The 18,204-nt window shown below is 44.6% G+C and overlaps 2 protein-coding genes across 4 annotated transcripts in view; both read right to left on the reverse strand.

Annotated features, from left to right (window-relative positions):
* Nucleotides 1-6,799: 6,799 nt before the first annotated feature.
* Nucleotides 6,800-12,504, reverse strand: MLNR (motilin receptor). The gene is made up of 2 exons (XM_009568753.2): nucleotides 11,745-12,504; nucleotides 6,800-8,190 (listed from the first exon to the last, which is right to left on the reverse strand). The coding sequence occupies exons 1-2, from the start codon at nucleotides 12,502-12,504 to the stop codon at nucleotides 7,892-7,894; spliced, it is 1,059 nt and encodes a 352-aa protein (XP_009567048.2). The 3' UTR covers nucleotides 6,800-7,891.
* A 1,081-nt stretch (nucleotides 12,505-13,585) lies between these two features.
* The window catches only part of FNDC3A (fibronectin type III domain containing 3A), a 124,992-nt gene continuing 120,373 nt past the window's right edge, over nucleotides 13,586-18,204 (reverse strand). For all 3 annotated transcript variants that reach the window (XM_054058764.1, XM_054058754.1, XM_054058772.1), the window contains 2 exons: nucleotides 17,970-18,097; nucleotides 13,586-15,168 (listed from right to left, as the gene is read on the reverse strand). In XM_054058764.1, coding sequence (XP_053914739.1) covers nucleotides 14,854-15,168; nucleotides 17,970-18,097 — 443 coding nt within the window. In that variant the 3' untranslated portion in view covers nucleotides 13,586-14,853. The remainder of the gene's footprint in view (nucleotides 15,169-17,969; nucleotides 18,098-18,204) is intronic.

The following is an 18,204-nucleotide window of genomic DNA, read 5'->3' on the forward strand; positions in this document are numbered from 1 at the left end:
AAGCTCTTGCAAATTTGGAGCTTTGAGCCCAGCTGTGGCTGACCTTGCATTTGGGATGGGGAAAGGCTGCAAACAGGTGATTAGAGAAGGAGACACATCTGTTCAGCGCGGATCATGCTGCACACACAGCGTTAGCATCCCCAGAGGATGGACAGTGTCTGGAAAAACACTGCTTGAAAGAAAACCTGCTACCAGAGGGACATTCTGCCTAACTTTCAAAAAAATACAATTACTTGGATGAAACTTTACTTTAGCTTAAATAAAATAAATAAAAAAAAATATATATAATATTATATATATAATATATAATAAAAATATAATAAATAAAAAATAAATATTTTAAATAAAATAAATAAAAAATATTCTGCTTTTGCAATAGTAACTACTTCTTGTACCGATCTCATGGTCTCCCTTGAGCATTGCTAAGGGTTTTGCCAGTTTAACTGCCTTGGTTAGGTGAGAAGCGCTTATTCACTGGTAAAATATTGAAAAGGGCAAAGTCTTTGAAGCAAAGGCAATAATATTTTTATTTTACAATTCAGCGTTTAATCTGATGCCCTTGTGAAAAAGGCACCCCATCTTGCAAAAGCAGTAGGTATATAGACTAGTTTTAGACAAAGAACCATGTAAGTCCTCAAAGAATGATAATTTAATAATGTTTTTAGGTTATCCAACTGTGTCATGAGACTCTCTTCAGGTTATCTCTTGACCTAAGACAACTACACCTTATAAGACAATTAAGCATATGTATACATTCTTGCAGCTCTGAGTGTTTATCCTTTCAGGTTGTTCATCCATGTCTGGAGATTGTCTGCATATTATCTCTTGATACAAAACAGATTTCTATTACAAGATAATTAAACATACAAACCAGCTGCAGCAAAATTTATCAGTTAATTCTCATAGTTAGGTGTGGGAGAAACAGTGTTCCTTTCTGTCACTGCTGCAGCACAACTGTTCTTCAAGGAAGATCTTAGACTAGCAAAACCCAGCCTTCACCCCTGCCACTTGCTTCCTCATCTACCCACCTTTTAAACACCTCCAGGGATGGTGAGTCAACCACCTCCCTGGGCAGCCTGTTCCAGTGCTTGATAACCCTTTCTGTGAAGAAATTTTTCGTAATGTCCGATCTAAACCTCCACTGGTACAACTTGAGGCTATTCTCTCTTGTCCTATCACCTATCTCTGGCCTCTTCTCCCAAGTGATAGGTGATAGGACAAGGAGGAATGGTCTCCTAGGTATGGTTGGACTCGCTGATCTCAGAGGTCTTTTCCAGCCTGCAAGTGGAGTCTAAGGGTGGTAGCACTGAGGTGATAAGTCCAGACCCAGAGGTTTAGCTCCTGGGGGTATGTTTTGGCTCATGGTATTTTAGTTTCTGAAATACTTGCTTCACCAGGAGATGAGGCACTTGCTGAGCAAGCTGCAGGGAGGGTAAAAAGGAGGGAGCTGAAAGAGTGACCTCCTCTGAAAGTTTGGGCTTTAAGTCTGTATTTCAGATTGTCATTAACACTCACTATCCATTTCATTGCTTAAAAAAGGTGCAAAGTTAGGAGCTGTGCAAAAGTCAGTTTGACAGCAATGAAGACAGAATCTGTCACCTCCACAAAATGGGGCCAGTAAAAATGGCTGTGCAAACTCTCCACTCGTCTCCTGCTGCAGAAATTGTAGGTCCTAGTCCTTCCCTTGTGAGGGGGGAGTTCAGTGTCCTGCCATGCTATTGGCACAAGGCACTGCTGGTAACTCGGTCATGAAATAGCTCTTCCAGTCTGGTCACTGAAAGCAGCTTGTGATGCCTCCTTTGTCCTCTTAACAGGCCCAGGCTCGTGCTGGCAACCTGTAAGCAGTCAGTTTTGTAGCTACCTACAGATACTTGGAGTCCAACGCTCACCTGGTTATCCTTTCTAGTAAACAATAACCACTAAGGCACAGTGAGGTGGGGAGCATCCCTTGCCTGTGCTAAAGTTCCTCCCGAATGGCACTTAGCGCTATCAGGGTCCTTTGGATGCTCAGCAACCACTCTGAGTTTGCTCCACTGGCTTCCACATGAGCACTAAAGTTTTGGGCACTCCACGCAACCCTACCCTGTGGGTCTGTGACCCAAATGCATTCACCATCCAACATCCCTGAGCTTGTTCCAGGGATTTTGTTCCCTGTCATTTGTGTGTGAAAGCTCGGAGTTCCATTGTGCAAATATCCCAAAGACTGCCCAGCACAAAACCAGCACCTCATCTGCTCTTCCAAACTGCAAGACAACAGAGACAGTTTCTTCTAGGGTTGTCTATTTGAACATCGGTTGTGATGCAGTGGTGTGTGCAAACAGTCGGACTTGGATTGTTCTCCCATTCTGTAGCAGAGATTGCATATCAATTTTTCTTCTTGTTATGTGTTTCCTTTGACAATTCTGCCCCATGTTTCAGTGGCAAGGAGGTGAGAATTCAGTTTTGTTTCCCTATTTAGAAAGAAATGCAGTATTCCTAAAGCCCAAACTAAAATGAAATACATTTGACATTTCCACATGGCAAGATATCCTGGAGACAAATTGCTCCTCACACACACGTGCACTTTACACAGCAAGAAGTAGCTGAAAAGAAGAAAGCATATTGAAAATGAAGGCTCTGTCTATTACAAACTCCTAACAAGAGCTGTTGTTTCTTGCTGAAAACTGCAAAATGGACTCTGGAGACCAAATCAGTTTGTGAAGAGAAAATACATAAGGAGGGAATAGAGCAAGGAAGAAATAGAGCTGAATGGGTCCCTTCCGTGTGGTACGGGGGTTTTACTCCATGGGACCACCTCCTGCTGGTCTTCTGCATTTTCCTGTGCCTTTCCCAGGCTTGTCTCAGCTGAGGCTGTATTCAGGCAATTCCCTCCTCCCCCGCTTCCTTCCTGTTCCCAGGCCCTGCAGAAAGGATCTCCCTTCACAACAAGCAGCATAGAAAGGAGCAAACACTACTATGTTCTGAGTCTATCCCTTCTGCACCATTATGATGACTTTCTGGAGGCAGGAAAAATGGGCTGCCACTCCACTTGGGAGCAGCTTGCCTTATCGCGATTCCCTTAGCCCAGCTTCTTGGCGAGAGGCCTGGGTTTGAGGGCACGGGTCCTGCTGACCTGTGACAGTGTTGTGGCCACTGAAGGGGATCTCTTGTTTCCATCGATAGGTGTGACTTTTCATGAAGGTCTCGCTGAGAGACAGAGCCTGTGCAAGGCAAGGGCTGAGGGCTGCCTGCTGTGATTTCTCACGGGAGACTGTCCTCCTGTCCGGTCCTGGCAGGGTCAGTCCCTCACATATAGCCAGCATGCAGGCTTGCTCTGGAGGAGTGGGATGCTGGAGGCAAGTGGATGAGGCAATTCCCTTGAACAGCTTGTCCAGGTCAGACCCACAGGCTCTGCTAAACTCTGTTGAAATGAAGCTCTTCAAAGATGTGATGCCTACAAGCTTCGAATAACTTTCAGGACTGGGAATGGTGCCTGATTTGGCATCAGCAGGACTGAAACTCTAGGTTAAGAAATGTTCCCTGGGTTGTGCTCAGCTGCTGCAGGAGAAGGGGAAACTCAGCTTTTCTCCAGATTCTTGGTCTTCTATGGTAATGGACAGCCTCTGCTTTCACAGAGTTAAAAGACAGCTTAGCTTGCCTTTGGGGCGTATTTTCCCAGCACAAACAAAGAGCAGACTGAAATTCAAATTAGGGGCTTGGTTTCCTTGTTAAGATGGGCAGAATTCATTGCACAGGAGCTACACGTTTTTGAGGCTTTATGCTTCAATTCATAATCAGTTTCATTTCAGGCCAGTCCATGCTGGTATCCTTGATTTGTAGCAGAAGCAGAATCCAACACATTTTTTTGCTGCTTTCAAAGACATCCTGGAATCTCTTTGCAACCTCTGCAGAGCTTCAGAGTGCAGAAATGTTGCAAAGTCCTGCAGTGCACCAGTACCCCCGATATAACAAGAATGCTGGGGCTTCTTCCCATCAGGCTCTACTGATTCAAGGCCAGGGGGATGTTTAGTTGATTTAGCTAATTCAGAGCAGTTTTGGTTGCGCCTGTGTCACTTTGTACCTGGCTCTTTTTGCGCTTACACCGTGGAAATCTCTTTGTTTGAAATGTGGGGATGATGCAGCACGGTACCAAATGAAGATATGCAGACGCTCCGCAAGGACCAGAGGGCCCATTTGTTTCCAATCCAGCAAAAGCTTTATATGGATGTATGTATTGTGCTGAATTGGGAAATAAACAATAAATCTTGAAGTGCCAACTTACTAGGAGTGGAAGCTGCTTTGACTGCTTTATGAGGCTCAGCACGTGCGGATCAGGCTATTTGACTAAAAACAGGAGAAAAAATATTGGTTCCTACAGCAAGAAACAACTAGTTTTCCACATTTATTTTAGAACAGAAGTTGCAGTTTTAGAACAGATATCAAATAGCTATTGTCTAATTTAGATAGTCTAATACATATTTAATTTATTCATGTTAAGTTACACAGTGTTATTTGCAAATGCAAATGAAGTTGTGTTAAAGCCAGGACATACTATACCCCAGGTTTATTTTGGGGTTATAAACATCTTGTACAGCTATTTAATGAATATGAATATTAGACAGAAAATAAGAAGAGCTTTGGGGCGTGATTTTCTGACACTTGCTGCAGCATTGCCTGTTGCAGTGATTGCTGCTTTCCGTTTCTGATACACTGAGTTCGTGACTATGAGAAAACTCAACCACTGTTAGGACAAACCTGGGTCTTACCAGCAGGAATACTTACTGGAAGCTCACAGAATATGCAAACATGTTTTCCCAATAACCTCAGCAGCTTTGTTTCTGTCTGCCTAAGAAGAAAGCTTAGCAGATGTGCCGAACTACTGTCTTAAGAGCAGGTATCCAGAAACTTAGTAAGCAGTCACAGTGGCCTTCAGAGCAGGCTGACAGGGGGCTCGACATGCAAGCAGCCACAGGTAGATCTAGTACTAATGACCTGTTCATTGGAGACCATCACTCTGCTTTCTCTGTCTGTAAAGTTTTCACAAGCTTCACGTGTCTGCACCAAATTTGTAAGATTTCACAGATGTAGCCTCCCTCCTAGAAAAGGGTTTGCATGGATTTTCTGTGTGTCTTTTTTCAATTTTTCCTTGAGCTGATCTTTGTCCTTCCTTCCTTCCTTCCTTCCTTCCTTCCTTCCTTCCTTCCTTCCTTCCTTCCTTCCTTCCTTCCTTCCTTCCTTCCTTCCTTCCTTCCCTCCTTCCTTCCCTTTTTGAAATTATCATCATCATCATCATTTCTTTCTCTCTGCCTGGCAAAGTTGCTCTGCACTTCTAGTCCATCTTCCCTTAGATTTTATAGCCTGGATGGAAACTACTTCTGAAATACTTCTTTTAAAGAGTTCCTAGGAATAAATAAGACAGAGCTATTTTTTTATTTACAGTACCCCTCCTTACACCATCCATTACCGACTGCCAGAGACAGCAGCCTGGTTAATTCAGAGGGAGTTCCCCAACTCCATCTGTTTCCTAAGCGTTTGCTCTGGTGGCAACAGAGCGTTAACCAAAAGGCATTGCAAGCTCATAAATGCTGTTTGCCACCTGTGTTATTCTACTAATGATGCAAAAGGGATATTTATAAGAGGAATACAAATGGCTTGCCCAGAAAACCAGGTCATTTCCACGGAGCCTGCCATCAGGAGCAGGAGCCTTCTGCTGTGACGTCTGAGGCTGAACAGGAGCACCCCAACACAGTCACCCCCTGAGCAGATTGCAGGCGGTGAGGCAGGGTCCTGCCCTGGACACTTGGAGTGCTCAGAGAGAGAAGAGGCACCAGGGCTTTCTGCAGGATGGAGTGCACCCCAGAATGGGAGTTCAGTGCAGCATTCCGGTAGGGCACTTCCCTCCCTCCTCCTGCTCACACCTTGTCCCTACATGATTGCTTTTGTGGAAATGTCTGCCAGGGAAATGTTTGCTTCCCAGTGCAGTTTAGTAACTGATGATAAAAGAAAGGCCTTTACCAGCAGACCACAAGCATGCAGGAGAGGCTCCAGGACCACACAGCAATGTGACAAACCTTTTTCTTTTTTCCCCTCAGCCTACGTACATTTACAAAGATTACTGTTAAAAACAACTTGTCCAAACAAACACAAAATGACAGCTGTTATTTTATTATAATATGACATTTTAATGACACCTCCCACCCCCACAGAAGCAATGTAAGCCAAGCCCTGCCGACAATTGCTCTCCCCAACTACAAAGCCGACAGAAGAAGAAAGCTTAATACATGTGCTGTGAGTTAGAGGGGTTTCCCCCCCCTCTTTGGATTTTCTTTTATTCAGTGACTTAGAGCTACAGATTATTAGATTAAGAAATGATCATGTTCTTAAAACCAGGAGAAGGCTTGGGTCCATCTCCACTGTCTTGAGATCTCTGAGCTGAATGGTGAATTCTGCTTTTGCATGGCAGCAAACACCATTGCAGCACACGGTATGCACCATTGTCACTTTTTTTGAACCACAGGCATATTAATTAACAAGGGTTAACTGATAATCAAGAGCCAGTGTGAACATATCACCAGTGATGCTACTGTAAGTGCATTCCCACTTCACCAGTTCTGGCTCAGCTTTATATCACTGGAGCCAGGAAGGTAACAGGTAAAATGCATGGGTGCGATGGAGAAACAATTCCTTCCCGCTCTTCCACACAACAAGCCACCTTCCTAAGTCATAGAATCATAGAATCATTGAATGGTTTGGGTTGGAAGAGACCTTAAAGATCATCCAGTTCCAACTCCTCTGTCATGGGCAGGGACATCCCACTAGATCAGGCTGCCCAGGGCCCCATCCAACCTGGCCTTGAACACCTCCAGGGATGGGGCAGCCACAGCTTCCCTGGGGAATCTGTGCCAGTGCCTCACCACTCTCATAATGAAGAAATTCTTCCTTATGTCTTGTATAAATCGTATAGCTTAAGTTTGCATTTCAAATCTCTGGAGTGAAAAAACCAAGTTGGTTACTGACTTGCAGAGCAGTGTTGCAGAGCAGTAAGTCCTGCATGCAGCCCAGCACGTTTGGTGACCCATCTTGTCTGTGGTGAGAGGGGCTAAGTCAGTGTATTTGCACGTACAGTCCATTGCATGAGGCAGCGGGGACGTATGGCTAACGTTTACCAGACAGTGCGGGTCTATGACGAGGAAGTGATCAGGAATACTAAACTTTTGCAAATATAGGGGATTGGTTGCTAGTGCATAAATAAGAGACCTTATTTGATCGCATGGGCCAGACCTAAAGGGTTAAGCCCAGAGGCTGCTGCGCAGACAAGATGCCTTCCCAAGCGAAGAGTCAGTGAAACTGCCCAGCAAACTCCCCTTCATGATTACAAGAGCAGGTACTAAAACTATATGCCCTCTTCTTCCAAGGATGCTTAGAGCGGTATTCTTTTCAGTTGTGCTCACCCCTCTGCAAGACTGCATTTTGTAAAATCTCGCTTATGAGAAAAACATCTTAAAGTGGCAAAGGCTGTCTGGGAGTTTAACTCATGACTGCACCCAAGAAGAGCTCCTGCCTCAAAGTCCCTCCTCCTTTGCGGTCCTAGATGTTATGATTTTCAGAAAACACTAGAAATTGCACAGAATGCGTGCAATGAACAGCAAAGAATAAACCAAACCCACAGTTTTACTGGCAATTTCCTCCAGCTTTTCCTATAAAGTTATCACTTTCCATGAGTTGCGAGTCATTCTCACTACTTTCTGGTCCCTGTTTGCTCTGTTAAGTGTTTCAAAATACCAACAGTTACAAAATGCTACACGTCCCAACAAATGTTCATCCTTTTGCACCTCTCCTGTGAAAAGGAAATTCCCTTCCTTTGCAGAGAAAGTTTGGAAAAGTGCAGGCTGCAGTCTCAGAAGCTGGTGGCTTACTCATTTCTTGTGCTGGCACTGGTCTCTGTGTAGCCACCAGCGTCTTTGTTCACTGTGAAAGCCCTTTCTGCAGCTCTGTGTGGGAACAGCAGCTTGTAGGCTGCTGCCCTGTACTTCTTTGAAATGAGGTTGTAGAGGATCGGGTTGATGGATGCACTCAGGTAGAAAAGCTGCAGAGCAAATATATTAAAGTACTGGGAGAACAGCATCATCCTGGTGCTCTGGGTGTTTATAAATACGATCCTGCCGATGTGAAAAGGCAACCAGCAGATTATGAAGGCCAGGACCACCACAACTACAAGACAAAATAACACATGCAACAGTTAAGGAGTGAGTTAACCTTTCAACCATCCAGTAAACTAAATTTTATGTGGCTGATTTTGCAGGCTTTTCTAACTGTTACAAAAAATATATAGAAATAATGGCATTAAATGTTTGGATATCCATGAAAATGGGGATAGAATCATAGAATCATAGAGTAGTTTGGGTTGGAAGGGACCTTAAGTTAAGGGACCATCTAGTTCCAACTCCCCTGCCATGGGCAGGGACACCTCCCACCAGACCAGGCTGCCCAAGGTCCATCCAACCTGGCCTTGAACACCTCCAGGGATGGGACAGCCACAGCTTCCCTGGGCAACCTGTGCCAGTGCCTCGCCACTCTCATGGTGAAGAAATTCCTCCTTATGTCTAGTCTAAATCTGCCCCTCTCCAGTTTATACACATTGCCCCTTGTCCTATCACTACAAGCCTTTGTGAACAGTCCCTTCCCAGGTTTCCTGTAGCCCCTTCAGGTACTGGAAAGTCATTATAAGTTCTCCTCTGAGCCTTCTCTTCTCCAGGCTGAACAACCCCAACTCTTTCAGCCTGTCCTCGTATGGAAGGTGCTCCAACCCTCTGATCATCTTTGTAGCCTCCTCTGGATCCGTTCCAACAGCTCCATATTCTTCTTATGTTGAGGATTCCAGAACTGCACACAGTACCCCCCCCCGTGAGGTCTCACAAGAGCAGAATAGGGGCAGAATCACCTCCCTCGCCCTGCTGGCCACGCTTCTTTTGATGCAGGCCAGGATACGATTGGCCTTCTGGGCTGTGAGTGCACATTGCCGGCTTATTTCGAGCTTCTCATCAATCAAATAGCATTGAGTCTGATTGTTAAATCTTTGGATTAAAAGGTAACAGGTAAAATCTTCTTCAAAGCCATGAGCTGAATTAGCTGAGAAAAATGTAAACAACCAACACCGGTGTAACATCGATATAATATCAGGCACAACAAAAATTCCCCGTGGCAACGGCTGTAATGCCATGTGTGGGACATGATAAGAGAAGTCAAAATAAGAGTCAGAATAAGCTTCCTGCGGAGTTGTTCTTTAATGGATCTACATTTCCAAGAAAGACAGAAGTGTACAGGCTGAATCTCAGCCGACCAAGCTCCCCCTGACATCGCACTGTTGTAACGGGATAGTTGCTAATGTAAAGACCTATGGTTTAGTTGGTCTATTGATTTTTTTCCTACACCTCTCCTAGACCATTTCTGCTGGAGACAGGTGAGATGGATCTCTAGCCTGAGGCACTCCAGCTCTTCTTGTGTGCATTTCAGCACAAACACAAACAAATATGAATTCAAGCACTGTTGCAATGGCAACATAGCAGGAGCAGGTGAGGAACAATTAAACAAGCGTATTATTGTACCCATATTTTAAAGTATTTTTGGTTATAAAAGCACGTAAATAAACCAAATAATCATTTAAGGAGCACCCTCCATATTTCTCAGAGCTTAAAAAAAGGCATATGGCCAAAGCAAGTTTATGCCTGAAACAGAACACACAACACATGTAGTGCTACTGGCTCTTTGAGATAAGGGGGAATTGGTCTGGTTCAGTGGGTTCTGAGAAGGTGGAGAAGGGAGTATCTGTTGGAAAAACCTCGTGCCTACTCCAATACCTTCTTCAAATAAATTAGCACAATGTACTCTCAGTCTCACTGGTTTCTTTTCTTTGTGCTATGCTATTTCCATCAAGCTCGTTACATCCTTGGCAGACAAAGCCTCCCATGTAGCGTGTAAAACCTTTGCTAAGGGTAGGAAAAAAACTCAGGGCATTTCATTTGATGCTTATTAATCAATAGTTGGATTTCTTTTTTTTCTTTCCTTTGTTTTCCCTCTTTTTTTCCCCACACTATTTACAAACTTCAAAGCCCCATGGGCAGACTGCAGTCTCTGTCCTGCCAGAGCCTGACGCCAGGTTAATGAACTTATGACTAAAAATTGAACTAAAAATTAACAGCATCCTACATCTGCAGGAAGTGCTTTGCTGTTAGGTGACTTGTCTGCAAACTGCTCGCAAGGGTTAAGCTGCTGGTTTTCAGCCTCCTTGGGCAACCGGTGGATTTGCTCCTAGGAGAGCTACAAAAGACTGCCAATAAAATGAAACTTATTTTTCAGAAGCAGAAATTTACTACCCAGAGGTGTTGTTGCCCACTGGAAGAGGCAACTGAAGTTACCACAGTTTTTCTCAAGTTATGGACTGTCTCGTACTCGGTTCTGCTGGGCAGAATTCAGAAAACAGCAATTTCTACGATAGGCAGCCAGTGCTGCTGGAGGTGCAGCGCTACACTGGATGAAGCCTCGGCTGTGAGGGAATGAAATCCCAGCCACTGCACTCCCAAGAGCACTGGAAGAGTCAGCACTGTGGCTAGGACGTTTCCCTGCACCAGCCCTGCCTTGTGCAGGGGCTGTGGGTGATTCAGCCTCAGTCTTAACCTCCTCAGGCATGGTTGCAGCGCCAGTCCTGGCCCTGGACGTTACAACAGCCTCAGTCCTAACCCTGGGCACAGCTCCCCAGCTCCAGTCCGAGCCCTGGCCATGGCGCCCTGGCCCCAGTACTAACCCTGGTCATGTTCCCCAGTCCCAGACATGGTAATGTTCCCCAGTCCAAGTCCTATCCCTGGCCACCAGTCCCCACTCCAAGTCCTAGCCCTGGTCATGTTCCCCAGTCCTTATCCTGGTCATGGCTCCCAGCTCCAGTCCTAGCCCTGGCCATGTTCCCCAGTTCTAGACCTGGCCACGACTCTCCAGCCCCAATCCTACCCCTGGCCGTGGTCCCCAGTTCTTGCCCAGGCAAGATTCCCAGTCCTAACCGTGGTCATGGCTCCCAGCCCCAGTCCTAGCCCTGGTCATGGTCCTCAGTCCTAGACTTGGTCATGTTCTGCAGTCCTCACCCTGGCCATGGCTCCCAGCTGCAGTCCTAGCCCTGGTCATGTTTCCCAGTCCCAAGGCTACCCATGGCTCCCAGTCCCAGTAAGCCCTGGTCATGTTCCCCAGTCCTTACCTCGGTCATGGCTTGCTGCCACAGCCCTAGCCCTGGCCATGCCCACAGCCACAGTCCCATCGCTGGTCGTGTTCCCCAGTCCTAGTCCTGGCCTTACCTCTCCAGCCCCAGTCTGAACCCTGGTCACGGCTACCAGCCCTGATCCTAGCCCTGGCCATGGCTCCCCAGCTCCAGTCCTGGTCATGATCCCCAGTCCTTACCCTTGTCATGGCCCCCAGCCCCAATCCTAGCTCTGGCCATGTCTCCTCAGCCCCAGTTCTACCCATGGTAATGTTCCCCAGTCCTAAACCTGGGCATGCTCCTCACCCCAGTCCTAGCCCTGGCCATCACTCCCCAGTCCCAGCCCTGGTCATGTTCCCCAGTCCTAATGCTAGCCATGGCTCCCAGCCCCAGTTAGCCCTGGTCATGACTCACAGTCCTACCTGTGGTCATGTTCCCCAGCCTCAGTCCTCTGCCTGGCCATGGCCACCAGCCCTGTCCCCAGCCTCCCCCATAGCCCGAGGGATGCAGAGAAGGGACTCACCCAAGATCTTGATTGTCTGGTGGTGCCCTTTCTCCCGGAGGACTACGCTGGGGCCCCGCAGGGGGGCTTTGCTCCGACACAGCTCCCATGCAATTAAGCTATAGAGGACATTGAGGCAGAGGACGGGCAGGATGAAGTAGGAGGTGGTGACCCAGAACATCATGGCCAGGAGCCCGGACTCCACAGCTTGTGGGGTGGGTTTGCACTCGCCGCTGAAGTCGGTGTGGTTGTCAGTCTGCTGCACACCCACCAGGAAAAAAAAGGGGCTGGCGGAGAAGGCGGTGAAAGCCCAGAGGGTGCCGATGACAACTTTCACCCTGCACTTGGTGATGATCACTTTGGCTTTGAGGGGGAAGCATATGGCGAGGTAGCGCTCGACAGTGCGCGCAGTGATGTGCAGGATGGTGCAGTAGGTGCAGCCCTCGCTCAGGTAGTGAGAGAGGCAGCACGGGAGCTGCCCGAAGATCCATGGCCGGGAGCACCAGAGGTGATAGAGGTCGAAGGGCAGCCCTAGGAGGATGAGCAGGTCCGAGACAGCCATGCTGCCCAGGTAGAGGCTGCTGGTGCTCCTCGTATCGTGGTACCCACGGATGACCAGCACCGTCAGGGCATTGCCCACCACTCCGACTATGAACAGCCCCACGCACATGACGGTGACGGGGACGAGCACTCGCAATGGCAAAGCCAAACAGAGCCTCTCATCACGGGGCGGCCACGGCCAAGGCTCACCCTGGCTGTCATTCCCAGCGACAACCCCCATCCCTCCACTGCTCCACGCCCCGTACAGCACCCACTGCACCGCCCCGAGCAGCGCCCGCCCCGCACAGCACCCTCCGCACTGCCCCGAGCACCGCCCCACCAGCACCCACCGAGCACCACAACAAAGAAGGAGACGTTTTATTTCCACGATTTTTTTTTGTTTGTTTGTTTTTTAAAGAGGCTTTGCTACATCGTTGTGTGTCATTTCTCTCAGCCTGCACAGGTTCATCTTCACGGAGCCCGACGTTGTGCAGCTGTGAAGTGATATGTTTGGTAGTGTTATCTAGAGCGGCTTAAAAAGTTTAGAGTTCTCGTTCTCTTTAATTATTATTTATTTATTTTTTTTGGAATGTACAGTATATGAGGTAAAATTAAGATTACATTAAAAACTGTCTCCAATGCAGTAATACGCACCGAGGCTCGAATGGCAAGTACGCTATTAAATGACTATCAAAAATAGGAGCTCATTTGAATTTTTACTATGAAAAACATAGGTCGCCACAGATTCGCTGTGGTGACAAATCTGACCGTGTTAAGACATTCAACCGTAGGAAATCTCTGGGCTGTTACACGCAAACTCATTTGCACTGCCAAACATGGCACTTTTAAGAAGGTTCTACAAAACATCAGTTATCGCGGTGTCCTGCGGGAAGGTATCAGCCTATACGTACAAATGACAAATTGGAAATAAAATGTAAACATACAGTACGTTTTAAAGACAGATTGTTCTCGTCACGTGGAGCCCAAGCTCTTTGCCATTTCTTCTTTTTTTTTTTTTAAAAAAAAAACCCCAAAACTCAGCAACATTTTTCTACAGCACAGATCATTGGACGTAGAAACAGTTACAATACATGCCCGTTCTAATATAAGAGAAATTCTTCAGAGATCTTCAAAGCACAAGACAGAGGTTCCTTTTTTTTATTATTATTAAGACCGACAGAAGTGTTTAATACCATTAAAAATGCTAAACTGAACACAACTAGAAGTCATTAATGATCCACTACCTTGTAACTCAAATAAATTAAAAGTGGCTAATTACAAAGTGTATAACAAATAACGTAAGTGTGATGACGTGACAAGGATTTCTTTTTTTTTGTTTTGTTTTTTTTTAAAGATAGTTTCACTACAAGCTCTGTGTCACTGGCAATCATTGACATCCAGCGAGATGTTCAATGGGATACTTGATAAAATTCAGTCTGGTCATTCAAGAACTCACAAATGCAAGCTCACGAAACATTGATGAGTTATGCAATTGCAAAGTGCTCTAATGCAACATTAACTACATGCAACCAACAATTTGGTACAGTATCCAAAAAGACATTACATTAAACATTAGGATCTCAAGAAAAAAGCAGCTTTAAGTTTTCTGGTGCAAATTACTACACTTCGTCTTCTGATTTGGTGCCCCAAAGAAAGGAAGGAAGAAAAGAAAGAATGAAAAAAAGGCAGAGTTGGATTCTGGTGGATATGGCAAGTGAATGTTGCGGAAACAGCAAAAATTCAAGGATGAATTTTATCTCAAAAATCTATTAACTTGCCAAAATCAGAGGGCACAGACATCTGTATAAACTGCATCTGATCAAAGGTCAACTTCAGAAATGTGTTTTTCAATTTAAATAGTAAGTCTAAGAAGTTCTCTCCCACTCTCCCTTCCATATTCGTAAGACGTAAAAGAGGCATTTTTGTAAGTAAACATCAAATCCTGGGGGTAAGATAAACCACTTGTGCCTTCCCCTTGTAGTCTTTCCAAAACATCTACTTGCAGTGAAGAACTCCACATTTATCAGATAAGAAGCTTCCTTCATGCATACTCTTCCATCCAGTTTATAATTTGCTGCCTGAGAAAAGCCCCTTCTGTTTTTCAGCACAAATCCTGCTTTCCAAATAATTAAGACAAATGAGGAGGTAGAAATACAGCGCTAAATTGCTTTCACAGCATCAGATTAATATTGTATACAGCACAAGTTTGTTAGTGTAAGTTTTAAATGCGATCTACACATTCTTCCCTGTTACAGGAGCAACCCTTGAAAAGTGCAGGCTAGGAAACCATTTTTACACTCATGTTTACTGGTCAAACCCTTTGCATTAAACACTGCTTGCCTGCCCCACGCAGAGTTTGTACTGCAAGAAGGCATATTAAAGAAAAGATTGTATTTCTGTGGCTTGTGGTCTAGTAACATGTGTCAGCCTATACCTACCAGTAAGCATTTTAAAGTAGCTGAAAAGGTTTGCATCAGTCCCAATGCCGGTGCTAAATGCCTAGTTTTGTAAAAGCAAGAGAACAGAATTACTTTTAGATTATGAGAAAGTAAAATGTAATGGGCAGCTTTTTAAAATAAAACTCTTTTCTTCACTTTATTACAAAGTACTGAATGATAACAGCAATCAGAATGGAAAAGATAGCAAAAAGTGCAAGAATGACAGCAGCACACACTTGGTCGCTCTGTGACCATTGCGTCCTTGTGGTCTGCATAGTGTCCTTGTTGGTGCTTGCTGGCGGTTCAGTCCTCTGAGAGATGAAAAGCACTGGTGTGCTGTAGGGGCCTACCAGGTCCTGATGACCTGCTGTCTCTTGGCACTGTCGGATGGCACATGCGCGGAAGCGGTATTCACAGTTCTGCTGGAGGCCTGTGTATCGGAATGACCAGTCCGGACCCTTGTAGATCTGGCAATAGAGGGAAAAAAGAGATACATCAAGTAAAGACACCTCATATATGTGTATATATCTCAGTCCGGTTTTGTTGATGGTGAAGGTAACTGGATGACTCCCGACCACTGATTTAATCTATGCAGATTAAATCTGCATCTAAGAAAGATCGACGAAAAGCTCACAAATGCAATTTAAATGGTGGATGAAGTCTCCAGTCCTTTCAGTAAAACAGAGGAGAAGAACTACAAGTGCTTTTACAGCATGATGAGTAGATGCCAAATAAGCCCTGTCAGAAGCCCCAACATCAAGGTGTTTTAGTGATCACTCACAATGTAAATACACACCATGGGATGTAACACACAGCATCGTGTCACAGGCCTGTTGGTAATTACCTCCCTATCAAGGTGCTTCATTACATCTAATCTAATCCAACGAACTTTTGTTGTAGTTCAGGTATGTGCGTAAATGTTATAATTTATCCCAATAAATATTGTATCAGGAAGGCTGAATGGAGTTGTCTATGTGATTCTTAGTTCCATCAGATCCCAAGACACATATATTAGGGTGTTCTCCGTGGAGGTCTTGGCTGGTTAACATGAGTTTACAACTCTCCAGGATGAAGTGCCTAACTCAGGGAAATCTAAATGCTGGTTTCTCTAACGAATTTGCAGCTACGTAAGGGCCCTGTAAAAGCCAACGAAATCCCATGTAGGTACAATTTTCTGTCTGTACGTACAGTAACAGGTACTAAGCTATTTTGTGGGTGGCATAGTACAATTTGATTTCTCTCTTTAAACCCCTATCTCTCACCCTCCATTTTCTGGACCTGCTTTATTTAATTAGTAACAGGATACAGAAATATTGCATCATGCGGATGTTTTCACTGCAGCTACCATACTGTTAGGCAGTATTTCACAAATGCAAACTACCAACCATTCAATGAAAGAAGCAGGAAATGTCTTCTGATTCTACTGTTGAAGAGCTGTTGCTGTGCCTGTGGCTACATTCTCAGCATGGGCTCAGAATGTCCTCTGACAGCCAGGCACCCGATCTTACAGGAATCTACTATCTGGAAACTTTTCTTTCTCTCAAGAAATTGTTCCCACACTGAGACAGGGCAGGTCATCAGAAATGCAGCTTCCTGAAAATTCTGCTGATTTCTATGATGCATTTGGTAGCGTGCAAACAGGCCACAGATACACATCCTACTCCAGCCCCAGCTCCACCAGCTGGCACAGGTTGCTATTCTCAGCTGCTTGTCCCCAGTGCCTTGCCAGAAGTTGTCTTCCTCTCAAATTTGTTTGGTGGTATATTTATATGGTTGCTTCCTTAGCTATTTAGGAGCCTGACTGACGTATATAGCTCAAATGGCAGGTTACTAACTTGTTTTGTCTGAAACGTGTATCAAGCAGTGACATGAGCAACTCTGCTGACAGATCAGGAAGATGGAAGAACATTAAGTTTTGGCAGGGAAATGGTAGTAAATAGCTTGGAGAGGACTTTGAGGCAGTTTATTTTTTGTCCATTTCAATGAAAACTATCGCTATCCTATCTAAGTATCTTAGAGACTGTTTCCACAGTGTTTACTTCTTGACAGTTCCAATTTTCATTTTTGCAAACTAGTCTTCTTGTTTTATTTGATTTCACTGTGCTACTATTCTAGAGAGGCAAAAGGAAGCCTGCACCTTAGTCTACTTTGTTATTTCTAGACTTAAAGTGTAACTTTACTTTTCTTGTCCAGCTCATTTGGCAATGCACATTGCTAATCAAAGCGTGATTTGACTCCATGTCCAGAATCGACACTGACCATACCTTACCTTACTAAAATATTTAATGTTCCTTTTACAATTTTGGAGTTACAATAAAGAATATTCACGAGGCGAGGTAATAAATGTCTTCAGTTATGGTTCATCTTTTACTGAAAAATTTAACAAAGGGACATAGCACTACACTAAAAGTTATGAATTATGAAAACACTAAAGCCTATAATTTACCAAAGCACAGGCAAAACTTATTTAATACTGACTTATGATAGAATTAGAATATATGAAAATTAATTGTGTTTTCTTGCCGGAAGGAAATCTGTTTGCTTAACAGTGTGAAACAAAGTTTCCAAGCCTAATTTCACATCAATTATGAGGCAGTTTACAGGAAAGCAAAACTAGCACTGCACACCCTCTTCTAAATATGGATTCATTTGTGGCTTGGCGTTTTGAACTGCATGTTTGGATAATCAAACCTGAAATAAAACCAGTCTCAACTGCTTGAGCCTTGTAGTAACAGCATGCCTTACTACTGAAATGGCCCTACGGTAAAAAACTGATCACTGAATTACATGAAGTTTCCCTACACCTCAATGACTACATTGCATACACAGGGGTTCCTTCCTATCTGCACTTCTCTGTACACAAGTATGACTGACAACATCCAAGCTTTTATAATACTTAGCCATAAAAACAGCTCTCAGTGTAGAGAACTCTTTTTATTTTTTCTCAATTCTGTACCACTCACTGGATGGATGTTTTCTCTTTGTCCGTTCTTCCCATCAGTGGACAATTTCCTCACCACCTGAGGCGTCAAGTTGTATTTAGTAAACATCTGGGTAACCCAGAGAGGCTGAAACTTACTGCAGTATTTATATTACTTAAATCTCCTTTCTCTCCCACAATTGTTTTGGGAGATATTACCGTACATTATTCACTAACGAAAGGTTAGCATGGTGACTAAAACTATACTGGAACCCACTACTCTTTAATCTGAACTAGTTATTGCAAATAGTAATTGAAGAAAAATACAGTAACTTGAACACATCGTACCTGTTTGAATTCTGAGTCTTTTCCCACCATGACCTGAAGACAATAGATAACTGGGTCGCCCTTCATGGGCTGCAAAGCCTCCCACGTGATCTCACAAGTGTGGTCGTTTATTCTCTCTATCCTGGGTGCTGAAGGAAGAAAACACAAAAGTGACAGCTAACTTTGCTCTCCCCATCACTTAATGTTGGAATACAACGCCTTGTAAAATTCTATATGCTATTTTGTCTAGGAGCAA

Source organism: Cuculus canorus, chromosome 1, assembly GCF_017976375.1.
Source record: "Cuculus canorus isolate bCucCan1 chromosome 1, bCucCan1.pri, whole genome shotgun sequence".
Classification (NCBI taxonomy): domain Eukaryota; kingdom Metazoa; phylum Chordata; class Aves; order Cuculiformes; family Cuculidae; genus Cuculus; species Cuculus canorus.

What these genes read in the sequence shown, in the direction of transcription:
- MLNR (XM_009568753.2), bottom strand. Translation starts at nt 12,504, where the DNA reads ATGGGGGTTGTCGCTGGGAATGACAGCCAGGGTGAGCCTTGGCCGTGG. An exon ending in CCAGACAATCAAGATCTTGG is followed by an intron (nt 8,191 to 11,744) that starts GTGAGTCCCTTC and finishes TTTGTCTTGTAG; the next exon opens with TTGTGGTGGTCCTGGCCTTC.